Source organism: Colletotrichum godetiae, assembly GCF_030913485.1.
Source record: "Colletotrichum godetiae strain CBS 193.32 chromosome Unknown BDP55scaffold_9, whole genome shotgun sequence".
NCBI lineage: Eukaryota > Fungi > Ascomycota > Sordariomycetes > Glomerellales > Glomerellaceae > Colletotrichum > Colletotrichum godetiae.
Window position 1 is genome coordinate 460,577 of NW_026851257.1, and position 13,570 is coordinate 474,146.

Below are 13,570 nucleotides of genomic sequence, written 5' to 3' on the forward strand. Positions count from 1 at the left end.
CTGCCAGTGGCAGGGCGAGACTGATCTCGGGGACAACCAAGATGGGTCAGCACCAAGCGATCCTCCCTATACAATTGTGCTGTGGCTTAGATCACTTTCTGGTGTTTAGTCTCCAGAGTAAGTCGTCAAGTGATGGTCAACCTCACGCCTTGCAAACGAAGATTGGCGACGAGTTGCTACAAAATGCGGATAGCCCCCCGTGAACACTGCCACGCTCGACCGTAAACCGGCTTGGAATCTCACGAGTGGTTGCTGATGAACATGAGCGACAACAAAATGTCCATGACTGTGTCTTCTGTCGGATCTGACCGCAGAAGTCTGTGTGTAATACACCTTCTTCTGTTTTCCATTTCCTGGCCTAGCCTAAGACGCAGTGCTGTTACAGCATTCCAAAGTTCCAAGCTGCGCCGCCGTACACCCGTACACCGGAAAAGAGGATTGGAAAAGTACTCGGACTATGATCCTTGGATTGATTCCTGGCGAAGAAGCCTAGCAGGAGGACCTCAAGAGGAAGGTCATGAAACGAAGTGTACTTGGCCGTGTTGAAGCCACCGGGGTGCTCGGACGCAGACAACATCACTCGATATCGATCCTTCGTACGGAGGAGACCTGCTCCTTTTCAGTAATGCATCTGACGGATCGCCGGCTCACGGCACCATAATTTGACCGAGCTCCTCAACTCCGATACCCTGACAACTTCGCTGCTCCCCTATAATACGACGTGTGAAGCTCCTCAAGTCCGGAATTCCCGGGTGGAGTCAAAACGTCCATGGTGGACATGGGGCTTTGCGTCTCCCAATTGACAGGGAGCCTCGGGAATTCCGCCTAGACGTACGTCAAATCCCGTTGAGACCCATACTCGAGTGGAATACATCTCCTTCTAATCATCGGGATACATACGTACGCCAACCCACATGCCACCTCCGTTATAGTGTCCGGTTCCATTCGGTCTCTCCTTCGGTGCTTCCATTTGTCGATGCTATCTTCAGCTCATCTTCGCCCTGGTTTGCGTCATGCATGCAAGATACCCGCGATCCCTGGCGCTTGTTTCTTCAAATGGGATGAACAGCGGGTCGAATGGGTACGAGATGGAGCCATTCTAGATCGAAGAAGAAGGCCGTTTCCATGTTAACACCACAAGAAACATGTTAGTCAGCGGACAAGCGGAGTATGTAGCTCGTCCTGGAAGTCCGGTGTCCCTGTTCAGATCAGGAACAAGCAATGACATGCGGCAAGGGTTACACTGGGTGAAAATCCCGCGATGGGGTCTCCCTAAGGGGGGCAACGGCTCGGACACCGAGCGAGGATCTTCATGCCCGGCCGTAACGTTGGTTCGTTTGCTCCCATGCTGCTATAAGTTCCGATTGTTTCCCTTGAGATGGTTTCATTCCTTCCTTGCTCGTCCATCCAGCTTGTGTGCCATCTTGGAACTCGTCGTTCGTTAGACAAACTTGTAAACAAAAGTCCAAGTTCACCAACTCGCCAACATGAGATTCTCAACGCTCGCAGCAGGCCTCCCCCTCGTGGCGGCGGCTCCTCAGGGTCACTCCTTCAAGCAGCAGGCCAACAGCACCGGAAAGAGCCTCCTTCTCGACCAGGCCCCCGAGACCTCGCAGCCCTACGCCCTCCGCAAGGGAGCCGGCCGCGCCGTCGCCGTCGGCGAGCAGGTCTACCGCTTCTCCGTCACGGGTAACTCCTCCGCCGGCGCCTTCACCCTGATGCAGACCAACGCCCCGGACTCGTCCGACCTGGGAGTCCTCCCCCACATCCACAAGGCCCACTACGAGAACTTCTACTGCACAAAGGGCCAGATCCAGCTGTGGGCCCAGACCAACAGCTCCGGCGAGCAGGCCCGCGTCCTCACCCCCGGCGACTACGGTGCCGTGCCCCACAACACGGTCCATACCTTCCAGATCACCGACCCGGACACCCAGCTCACGGGTGTCATCCAGCCCGGCGGCTTCGAGGAGCTCTTCATCGCCATCGCCAACTCGGATTTCGTCTCCCCCACGGGCTCCGAGTTCGTCCCCGCCGCCTCCAACGGCTCCTCCTCCGGCTCCGATCCGGCCCTCATCTCCGCCCTCGAGGCCTTTGACGTCTACGCCCAGCTCGACTTCAGCCCCCGCCGCGACCTCGTCAACGGCAGCGCGGGCGGCGCGACCGCGAGCACCTGGCACACGGCGTCCAACACCCTCGCCCCCGACGCCGTCACCCCCAACTTTGTCGCAAAGAACCGCGGCCCCAAGTACCTCAACGCCGACGGCGGCGTCTACCACCTCGTCGCCCCCTTCGCGACGGCCAACCAGACGGCCAGCAACTTCACCATGGGCACCGTCACCCTGAGCCCCCTGCTCTCCAACCAGACCGCCACCAAGGCGAACCTCGCCCAACCCCTGGCCTTCCAGCTCGAGGAGGGCGCCCTCGAGGTCGCCGTCGAGGGGTACGACGCCGTCACGCTGATCCAGGGTGACGTCGTCTTCGTGCCCGCCAACGTGCCTTTCACCTACGCCGCCTCGGCCGCCTTCACAAAGTTCCTGTACGTCAGCGGCGGCGGCGACGGCTTCGATTACCAGCTCCTTCAGCGCGCTGTGCCTTGGTCGTATGCCACGTACCCCATCGACGCCGGGTTCACTGTGCAGTAAAGAAGAGTGATGTTGCTTTAGGGGAGGGGGCAGGGGTAAAGCCTAGCTCTGCTCTACTTCAGGGACTTGTCGCAGTACATTCAAAAGTTGTACATTTTTTCAAAAGATATTGTACATGGATTCCTCCTCACAAACAGTTTTTCTACTTCTTTAGTGTAAATTTGTTCTCTCCTGCTCGTTATACCCCCGGGATGAGCAGCCCACAAGCCGCATGAGGCCGACGGTGGTCAAAACTCCCGAGGTACCATATGCAATTTTTTTTCAGATAGTAACAATATTATATCCCTTTGACAATCTAGACCAGGCTGTTTTGGTGGCGGTGTCCCATTTTGTGATGATGAGATGGCCCACGGAGGTTTGCTAGTCATGAAGCTAAGTTACACCGCCTCTGGGTCCAGAAGAAACGTGTAGTTCGGTGTTTTGAAGTGCCGAGAGGTCTATGGGATGGATGGATCCAGTGTAAAGCTTGAGACGCCTTGTATCAGCAGTTGCCCTCATACAACTAGCTAAACAGTGGTCATGCTCGAGGTCGGTGAGGCTGTGATCCCTACTGGGCTAATTATGACCTCGTGTAAGAGGTCAAGGGGGCTTCATGATACCGACTTTCCTGCAAGGCTTTTTTACCTAGGTCAGCCCCATCGCATCGGAATCTGCGACAACTACGATACGATCTTAGACTGGGGCCGATCTCGTACCCAAATTACCGGCCGCTATGATGGTAGTGGATCCTGCGATGAGGCTTGTGTAGGGCATCGAGCAAGGCAGACTATGGCTGGCCACCTCTCCGTGAACGAACTTGGTTTTGTCCATCTCAAACAAGGACATACCATCCTCACAGGAAAATCAAAAGTTCCATAATCCCTAATGATTAATTCCAACGCTAAGATGGAGTTTCAAAATAATGGTTCCCTCTTTGCCTACAGTAAGTAGGGGGGGCGATATTTTGGAAAAGGGGCTTGGGTGGTGCACAGCCACTCTCCCCTCCCGTGGAGTTGTTGACTTGACGAGACTCAGTTCCACTTCACTTCAGGCAGAAGTTAAATCTAATAGTATTTATTAAATGAGATGGGCGCTTTTGGTTTGCGGTTGGTGGCCATTTACTGCTTGCTCGTGGTGTGGTCGATATCGCCATCAGAGGGTCCGAACTGGAAGTGCTCAATGATGTGATCGCAATGGCCTGGAGAGCTCACGGTAAGCTTCACTCCTTTCTTCCATGTATCCCGGTCCATCTTGGAATTCATCCAAAAAACACTAATCTTCAGGTTGGTCTTCCTGCATTGAGGATCGAGAAGGTATTGTTGCAATTCTAGTTGTCAGGTAGCATCACGATTGTAACTACTCTCCAGATGGCGGGTTTGGAACTTTTGTCAACATTTGTTTTCTTCCAGTTCGGCTCATCCAGCATAATCTCTATACCATTCGCAAATACTTTACTGACTGCTCAGTGCCCAATTTTAGTTTGATCGCTATTAAAGAAAAAAGTTAGAGGAAGGAGGGGGGATACTGACCTTATAATTCACGCCCCTGTCCGGATTCGAACAGCGCGCCCCTCGGACCAGCACGGCCTCATTGGAGTATTTGTTTTATATCGACTCTGCGTCAGAGCCGATACCACTCGGCCAAATGCTCAATGATGAATCATAGAACACTTGGGAGTGGGTGCTGGTGACAGGAGTGATGATTAGATCCCTTAAGTAAGGTAGGTTGAGGAAGGAAGGCATGTAGAGGAGGGAAGGAGCGAGATGGTAAGTGCGTCCCTGAATACTCACCCATGATCCGAGGGCTGGGTTCAAAACTCGTCTAGGAAGTCTCCTGTACATCTACTCCCTGGGTTGTGTGAAGGGTTGGTTCTCAGGAAAGCTCCTGGAAGGTGTTGAGGGACATGTCGTAGGTTCACCCTCTCGAGGCCTTTTACGGTGATGTTTGTGTATTTGAATGTTTTCTTATACGTTCTTCGGAATGACATAACCCATTTGAAAACATACTGCTTGCTATAAGGAGGGCTGGTTGTATTCTATGCCAGATGGATGCCGGATGTGGTCGCCCTCTAGGTAAGTCTAGGAGGAGGATAGTTCCTGTGAACTGTTCTGCGTCTGCCCTTTCCAAGTCGCCACTCCTACTACTCTAGGATCCTGCCATTACTTTAAAGAAGAGAGTCTGGTATTGGTAGCCTTGCTTGTGGTGCTCCCTTCATTATGTATGCAGCAAACATCAAGATGAGCATGATACTTGGCGTCCTACTTACACGTAGCAGAACAGTACAAGAACCTAGCAAGACTGAATACAATAACTAAGGACTCTATCTTCCGACTCAGGAACAAGAGCGTACTTTTGTCTGATAATCTGCATCCAGGAATCTACAACGTTGTTAGTCATGTCCAGACCACGACAACTTATTGGCGATATTTCAACAATCCCGACTCGACGACCGGATTAGACGAATGAAAAAATCATGCAGCTGATACGGAGTACCAGTCAGAAATTGATAGCAATAAGTCCGGGAGGGCTCCAGGCGCCCGCATCGTCCCGGTCAGCTTCCCCGCTCCGGAAAGACGAGAGAAAACGTATGGCGTGACCCAATGCGTACCAGCGGCGCAGCCTCTGCACGCAACCTCGTGTGTGAGTGTTTCCCTCAGATGAGACTCCGAACCTGACTTCAGGCTCACTTTATCGACTTATGAGATTCCGTCCCTCGCCTGGACCGTTCTATTCGGGCACGCCTCGATTTTGCCCGACAGTCTGGGCAGTCCTTCCCGCGTTTCCGCGTACATGGAAGATGCGGCTTGCATGCAAGGCGATGCATGCTATTAACTAAGAAAGGTGTCGAGATGAGGGGTAATGGTCTGCGATGAGGCTAGCTGCAGCTGGCCAACAAGAACAACAACTTGGATTCCTTCTCCGTGTTTTCCCCTCCTCAGGAATGGAGTCCATCTAAGATCTGTAAAATTCAAGTTGGGTTGTGATCTCGCTGTCTTCGATTTCCATACTTGGAGATGATAAGAGCTCACGGTACTTAAGATAATCAGCGTGAAGTCCGCTGGTATGGGCTTTTGGGATGAAGTGAAGCCGTAGATGGGAGGTAGCCAAAGCTGCCTGAGTAAGGCTCTCGACGACGGCTGCAGGACATGATGCGCTCCTACGTTGGCGCTCCAGAAGCAGCAACCACAACAAAATGGCACTCATAGTGTTTTGACGCAAACCCGTATTCGTCGATGGCGTAAAGAGTGGCAGAGGTCATCACGGGCGGCGAAAATGCCAAGCGTACCTCGCATTGGCCTCTCACTCTACAGGCAAGGGCTTCTTGAACGAAGCAATATAAATAGAGGGAAACTTGGCCATATAAAAATTGTGTTACTTCTTTCTTCTCATTCATTCCAAGTCTCGATTATTTTTGAAAATTAGTAAAGACGCCTCAAAATGACAAAGATCTTTGCCCCATGGGCCGCCTTGGGCCTCTTGTTAATGAGTATCCCGGGCGGGATATCATCAAGTATCCCCCGATCCATCGCTCACTCGCGAATCCTTCCCAGAGCTTGTGACGTCAAGGCCGAGTACGACTACGTTATCGTTGGAGGAGGCACTTCCGGCCTGACAGTCGCTGATCGATTGACCGAAAGCGGCGAGCGTAAGTTCACCGCAGAAGAAGAGGGAGCACCACAAACTTGCTAACTCTGACACTCGCAAGATACTGTTTTGGTGATTGAGCTCGGTTTATTCGGTGAGACCTCAACTTTCTCCAGAACTACGTCTCTTAAGAATACATGTGTATGACTAACACTCCAGCCAAAGACAACTCGTCTCAGGTGAACACCGTCACAACGGGCCTCTTATCCTGGCGCAACCAATCCCACACCTTCAACTTCTCCTCCGTGCCCCAAGATGGCCTCAACGGCCGCAAGATCAACGTCATTGGCGGCGTCATGCTTGGTGGCTCGACTGGCGTCAATGCCATGCAGGTCCATCGCGGCCAGAAGGAGGACTACGACAGATGGGGCTCCTACTTTAGCAATGAATCGGAGTGGAGTTGGGATGGCCTGCTGCCATACTTCAAGAAGGTGATTAATACTCCCAGATTACCGCCCATGAGAGACTGTTATTGACGTGGTGTTCAAAATTAGGCGTGGAACTTCCACCCTCCTACCCCTGAGCTGACCGAGCAGTTCGACATCAAGTACGACGCGAGCTACTGGGGCAACTCCTCCGGCATTCACGCTTCCTTTCCGACGTTCCACTGGCCTATGCTGAGTATCTACCTCCTCTCTTGTTATCCCTGCTGATCCATATCAAGACATCATGCTAATGAAACTTAACGTACCACAGAGACCGAAGTTGAAGCCTTCAAAGACATCAAAGGCGTCGACTTCCCCGCCGACTCAGGCGCCGGCGACCCAGGTGTCTTCTGGTACCCGACCTCCTTCGACCCGGCCACCGTGACGCGCTCCATGGCCAGGCGAGGCCACTGGGACGGCATCGAGGCCGCGCGGGATAACTATGAGACGATTACCGGGCACAAGGTGCTCAAGGTCTTTTTTGACGGCGACAGCCAGACCCAGACGGCCGTCGGCGTGTCTTACGTCGAGGCAAACTCCACCACCGCCAAGGGCGCGCGGATCGTCAAAGCCCGGAAGGAAGTCATCCTGGCCACGGGATCCATACATACGCCGCAGATCCTGCAGCGCAGCGGCGTGGGAGGGAGGGCGCTTCTTGAGGAGGCTGGGATCGAGGTCGTTGTCGATTTGCCCGGCGTCGGACAGAACTTCCAGGACCACCCTGTTGGTGCTGGGGCCACCTTTACCTGTGAGCTCCGATTATATTCCCCTTTCATAGACACAGCACGTTGAGCTTCCGTTGATATCTTCTCTCACCAAGTCACCAACTTTGACGTTCACCCTGATATGACCGACCTAGTCAACAACCAAACCTTCATCGACGAAGCCAAAGCAGAATTCGAAGCCAACCGAACCGGTCCGAGCTTCCTCTCAACTCACCTCAAAGACAAACATCACTAACTTCTTTACCCTCCAGGACCTCTTACCATAGGCGCAGGCAACGTAGCAACATTCCTCCCCTTCCCCGTAATAGCACCCTCCTTCGACGCCATCACATCCGCCTACGAATCCCAACCTCCCTCGGCCTTCCTTCCTCCCCATACAGACACAACAGTCATAGCAGGCTACGCAGCCCAACAATCCCGCTTCGCAGCAGCACTACGCTCCCCCGGCGCCGCATTCTACAACTTCTTCCTCCGCGGTGCGCCGACAGAAAGCAACTTTGTCCTCCTCCACCCGCTCTCCCGCGGCACAATCCTCCTCAACACCTCGAACCCCTTCTTTTCTGAGCCAGTCGTCGATTACCGCGCGCTGAGTAACCCCACCGATCTAGCCGTACAAATCGAGTTTATCCGCTTCACGAGGCGGTATTTTCTAGAGTCCTCGACGCTGGCGCGGTATGGGCCGGTGGAAACTGTCCCTGGCGCGAATGTGACGAGTGATGAAGCGCTGGGCGAGGCTTTGAGGCGGATGATTAGCCCGACGACGTTTCACCCCATTGGGACGGCGGCTATGATGCCGAGGGAGTTGGGAGGGGTTGTGGATGAGAAGTTGGAGGTGTATGGGGTTCGGGGGTTGAGCGTTGTCGATGCGAGTGTTATGCCTGATTTGCCGGGGGCTTATACGCAGCAGACTGTTTATGCTGTTGCTGAGAAGGTGAGTTTTCTGATGATGAGAAAGGAGGCGTCAAGGTGTAAAAGGTTTGGGAGAAGAGATGTGTTACTGACAATTACATAGGCTGCTGATCTGATCAAAGCCCGGGCGTAAGGCCGGTTTAACATTATAGCAGAGGTCCTGATGTTTCCCGTTGGAGTTGATCTCTCTTGCAATGGTTCCAATCTCGTAGCACCGTCGTGTACAATGAGGTCAAGAGCCGACCATACCCTAGATCATTTTCCACCGCCAGTGGCTCCTCATTAATCACGACGGCATCGGCTGACATGCTTGCCCAAACGCTATTCTCGGCCGTTTAACCTGCTTTGTATACTAATACTGCCCACTGAAGGGTAATCAGGTACAGAGATAGTTACAAAGGGTGAGCTTTTTCAAGCAATGATGTGCCTAGAATAATTACAAGAACCAATATACCAATACTGCTCATCGTACTGGACGTATTGAGTAGGTTTGTTACCCACTTCACGGAATAGAGGTATAACCTTGGGGATGGTCCTGACTCGAGGCTCCAATGACTAGAGCCGTTATCTTCGCAGTATTTACGCTGGAAAGATCGGAGAGTGAAGTGTGCTGGTACATTCTATCGTTCACAACAAGGACAATGGCACAGTACATCAGGTGTAGCAAATGTCTCATGCTTATCCAATATAACTCAATTGCTCAATCCAGAAAGCTGGCTAGTAACAAGGAAACTTTTCGGTACGACCATACCCCTCAAGTATCATGATATATACAAAACAACATGACAGCAGATGTCTAGTACATGAAACGCAAAGACTAGTACACCTCGAGTACATAACGACCATCCTCCTTGAGCTTCTCAATCTCGTTGCGGGCATTGACCTTCTTGCCGCTCATCTTGGCCTCAACGTTAATAGCCTCCATCAACACATCCGTAACATCAGGCACAGGCCACGTAGGACCGCACAGGTAGAAGCTGCCCTCGTCGCGAATGTACGACTGCACAACGTCGCGCATGGACTCGCGCATACGGTCCTGGATGTAAATCTTGCGCGGCTGGTCGCGCGAGAACGCGGCGCCGAGGTGCGTGATGACGCCAGCGTCGACGTAGGCCTCCCACTCCTCGCCGTACAAGTACTCCTCGCGCTGGTGGCGGGAGCCGAGGTAGAGCAGGATGGAACCGATTTCCTCGCCGCGCGACTTTTGCAGGGCACGGTACTGCACGAAGGCGCGGAAGGGCGCCAGGCCGGTACCGAGACCGGCCATGATGAGGGGCGCCTTGGAGGAGGTGGGGAGCTTCATGACGGAGGGCTTGACGGAGGCGACGACGGTGGCGCCGACGGGGAGGGCGGAGAGGTAGCGCGTCGCGTGACCGAAGCGGTTGCGGCCGAGGGGGTCGACCCAGTCGACGACGACGATCATGAGGGCGACCGAGGTCGGGGTCACGGCCTGGGCGGAGGCGATGGAGTACTCGCGGCGCTTGAGCGGGGCGATGATGCGGACGAGGTCGTGGAAGGACGGGCGGGCTGAGGGGAACTCCTGGAGGATGTCGACGTAGGTGACAAAGTCGACCTCGGAGCGCTTCTTGAAGTCGGCGGCGCCCTCTGCGCCACCGAGGCTGGCGAGGACGGCCTTTTCGCGCTCGTCGGCGGCGAACTCGGAGAGGGCCTCGCAGAAACGCTTGGGGGGCTTGCCGAGGACGTCAATGTTCTGCTTGAGGGACTGGTAGACGGTGCGGGTCTCGAAGGCGGCGTTGTCCTCGCGGGCGGGCACCTGGACGAGGGCCTCCGGGTCGAGGCCGTACCACTTGATGAAGGCGGTGACCTCCTCGTGGTCGTTCTCGGCGTGGATGCCTAGGGCTTCGCCAATGTCGTAGGTGAGACCAGAGTCGCCGAGGTCGAACTCAATGTGGAAGATGTTGCGGTCGTAGTTGCCGGGCGTGAGGCGGCGGTTCTCCTTGACGGTGATGGTGTGGGTCTTCACGGGCAGCTCCGGGCGGAGGACGCCCTGGGTGCCGAAGGCCTCCTTGAAGGCGAGGCCCTTGGCCGCGGCCTGCCAGTCGACGAGCTGGGAGGTCTCCTCGGCCTCCTCCTTGTTGAAGCCGACGAAGCTGTTGGGCTTGATGGTGGCGGGCAAGGGGCTGACGACGACGTCCTCGGGCAGCTCGGCCCAGGCGGACTGGGGCTCGACCTTGCGCAGGGCCTGGCTGAGGGCCTCCTGGGTCTCGACGAGGGTGCTGGAGAAGCCCTCGGGGAGGGCAAGCTTGGCAACCTCTTCGACGGTGATGTCGGAGCGGGCGATCTGGAGGAAGGCGAACTCCAAGAGGACCTTGACGGCCTGGGACTCCTTCTCGGCAAAGGCGGAGGCGTCGAGGATGTAGAGCTCGATGGACTTGTCCAGGATCTGCTTGCGCACGATGGGGGAGAGGCGCTTCTCGAGGTCCTCCTCCTTGAAGGTAGGGAGGTTCAGGAGAAGCTTACCACCAGCCTTGACGCTCTTAATGATATCGAGATCCTTGAGGAGCTTCTCTTCAGCGACGGCGACAACATCGGCCTCCTCGACGGCGTAAGGCGCTTCGATGGCCTTCTTGGAGCTGCGGATGTCGGTGCGGACGATACCGCCCTGAAGCAGGTTGTCGAAGGACTCGTGGACGTAGACGTTGCTGGTAGACTCGCGGGAGAGCAGGTTGCTGACGACAGCCGGGGAATCGACGGCGACAGAGTTGTCAACGTCCCAGAAGGTGTACTGGTGCGCCTGGACCAAGGCGCGGAAGGGCTTGGACTCGGACTCGGCGCTGAGGAGCTTGCCAAAGATGTCGGCGACGGTCTGGGGCGTCAGGGCCTCGGAGGCGGAGTACTTGACGTCCGAGACGGTGGGGTCCTGGCGCCACTTTCCAGAGAAGGAAACGGAGGTCAGGACGTCGGTGTAAAGCGCAGACTGCAGGGACGCATCGCTGACGGAGAGCTCGTCCTTAACCTGGCCGAGAACGGAGATGGTCCTGGCGGAGGCGGGGATGCTGACGAGGAAGGCCTCCTCGACAAAGGGGCGGTAGACGCGGACGTTGATGGCGCCGACCTTGGCACCGTCGGCGGCCAGGCGGGTGACGACCTGCTTGGCGAGCTGGGTCTCGGCGCTGCCAAAGACGACGAGGACGGCCTCGGCCTGGTCATGTCCGTGGTACTCGAACAGGTTGTAGGCGGTGCCGAGCTCGTTGTTGAAGAGTCTGAGAAGCTCAACGACCTTGCCAGCGTCATCGAGTCTCTTGTTCAGGGACTGGACCTCGCTTGAAATCTTCTTGTAGGTCTCGGCGACGCCCTTCTTGTTGAGAGCGTCCGAGGCCTTGAGGGTCTGCTTGGCGAGCTTGACGCCGTCCTCGACTCCCAGGTTGGGGGTGAGAGCGGTCATGAGGGTGGCCAGGAGTGCGGTGTGCTGGCTCTCGTGGTCCTCGGTAGGGTCGAGGTGCTTGTTGAAGACGTCCAACAGGCCGGCGACCTTGGAAGAGATGGCGGCTCTCTCAGAGACACCAGTGGACTCGGAGGTGATGTTGTTGTAGAGGTCAGCGATGCCGCTCTGGCTGAGGGCGTCAACGACACGGGAGGTCTCGCGGGCGAGTCTGACGCCATCGTAGATGTGCAGCGTGGGCATCAGGGCGGCCATGAGGGTCGCGAAGAGGGCCATGTGCTGGGTCTCGTAGGCGCTGGAGCTGGCGACCAAGCCGAGGCCAAGATCCTCAGCGGTGCGCAGCGCGGTGTCATAGTCGGAGACGAGGCCATTTGCGGCATCGTAGTCGAGAGCCGCGACATGGGCAACGAAGGGGGAGGCCACGCCGTACAACAGACTGAGCTGGTCCAATGCGCCGCGGAGGTTCTTCAAGCTCAGAGTAGGAGCGAGTAGAGTCTGGGGGAGGTGCCTCTTGGCCAGGTCAAAGTCCGAGCTGAAGATGTAGCCGAGGGCGAGGGCGCCGGCGCCGGTCCTTGTCTGAAGCTGGATGAGGTCGGTGGTCTCGCCGTGGATGTTGTGCTCCTTGGCCTCGGACCAGGCCTTTGCGGCGACATCGAGGTCAAAGGTGGGAGCGGAGTAGGAGAAGATCTTGTCGGAGAGCAGGAAGGCGACCTGCTGAACGAGCAGCTGGGCCGTCACGTAGGTAGGTCCGGAGATGGAGGAGAGGGCCACGGGCTGGCCAAAAGGAAGGGTGGAAGAGACCTTCTTCTGAGGGGCGGAGGAGGGCGGCGACTTTGCGTCGACGACGGCCGCAGAGCCGGTGCTCTCCTGCGGCTTGAACTGCATCTTAGGAGGTTTGGGGTACGAAGAATTGGGAATAAGTACAGCAAAGAATATGTGATTAAAGATGGTCCAAAATACACGGAGGACCAGAAGACAGAGCCTCACCACTCGCAAGAGAATGGTCGCTACTGGGAGACAATTGGGAGACTCAAGAGCAAGTTCAAGTCACTTGCGTCAACCTGAACGAGAAGAGGCAAAAAAGAAGCTTCTTCGTTCTAGGAGGGCCTCGAGGTTGGTAAGTGAGGAAGAGGGAAAAGGGAACAGAGGAAGAAGTTCGAAAGAGAGAGGCTTTCGTCTAAGAAGGACTCCGAACAGGTTCCGAGCATATAAAAAAAAAGTGAGAGCAGGACCGGCAAGGGGAACCTTTAGCCGGCACTCACCCTGGGGTCAAGCACGGTTAGCTAGCTAGCACCGGGAACCGAGAAGCGCACTCCATAATGGATTGCAGCAGTAGGCAATAAGAGCTGGGCATTTGTCAGGCATCTTGCATTGCTGTAGCCTGTGCTATTTGGTGGCAGGTTCATTGCTGCTTTCGCGTGCGAAACTCGGCGTTTGGAAATTGTTGAAGCTTGGAGAATTGCGACTAGGGGACAATTGCGCCATCGCGCGCCAATGAGCGACGGGGACCCATCTGCAACGGCCCCACATTGCACCATTTCCGATCCACTCGACGTCCCTTCCTCGACTTGTCTGCTTACCAAATCCGCACTCTTTGGTCTGGGCTCAGAATTGCGTGCTCGACCACCCGGAAATGCAAGCCTCTTTCGCAGCACCTTTCGCCCCAGATTCTGACCATTTTTTACATTCGTCGGTGGCGGCCTGCTCTCACTGCCCGTGTCATTGATTCAAGGCTGTCGGTCGGCCTGTCCGGCAATCGGGGGACGCGGTATCCGCTCGGTCACGGCATCGGCTTCCGCTCTCCGTTGTCACCTTTCAACTACACCCCATCTCAGTGCTCAG

At 55.6% G+C, this 13,570-nt stretch overlaps 4 protein-coding genes across 4 annotated transcripts; 2 read left to right on the forward strand and 2 right to left on the reverse strand.

Moving 5' to 3' along the window:
• Positions 1–1,487: 1,487 nt before the first annotated feature.
• Positions 1,488–2,642, forward strand: BDP55DRAFT_629096 (RmlC-like cupin domain-containing protein; the record flags this gene model as incomplete). The annotated part of the gene is made up of 1 exon (XM_060571978.1): positions 1,488–2,642. One exon carries the CDS (start codon positions 1,488–1,490, stop codon positions 2,640–2,642), a length of 1,155 nt encoding a protein of 384 aa, XP_060432810.1.
• Positions 2,643–5,188: 2,546 nt separating this feature from the next.
• BDP55DRAFT_654267 (uncharacterized protein) lies at positions 5,189–5,981 on the reverse strand. Its single transcript, XM_060574249.1, has one exon. It carries the CDS (start codon positions 5,823–5,825, stop codon positions 5,574–5,576), a length of 252 nt encoding a protein of 83 aa, XP_060432811.1. The 5' UTR covers positions 5,826–5,981; the 3' UTR covers positions 5,189–5,573.
• A 123-nt stretch (positions 5,982–6,104) lies between these two features.
• On the forward strand, positions 6,105–8,458 carry BDP55DRAFT_546293 (GMC oxidoreductase-like protein; the record flags this gene model as incomplete). The annotated part of the gene is made up of 8 exons (XM_060568638.1): positions 6,105–6,267; positions 6,328–6,360; positions 6,432–6,697; positions 6,761–6,887; positions 6,963–7,439; positions 7,512–7,607; positions 7,668–8,347; positions 8,429–8,458. 8 exons carry the CDS (start codon positions 6,105–6,107, stop codon positions 8,456–8,458), a joined length of 1,872 nt encoding a protein of 623 aa, XP_060432812.1.
• A 684-nt stretch (positions 8,459–9,142) lies between these two features.
• On the reverse strand, positions 9,143–12,613 carry BDP55DRAFT_546379 (FAD binding domain-containing protein; the record flags this gene model as incomplete). The annotated part of the gene is made up of 1 exon (XM_060568649.1): positions 9,143–12,613. One exon carries the CDS (start codon positions 12,611–12,613, stop codon positions 9,143–9,145), a length of 3,471 nt encoding a protein of 1,156 aa, XP_060432813.1.
• Positions 12,614–13,570: the final 957 nt, after the last annotated feature.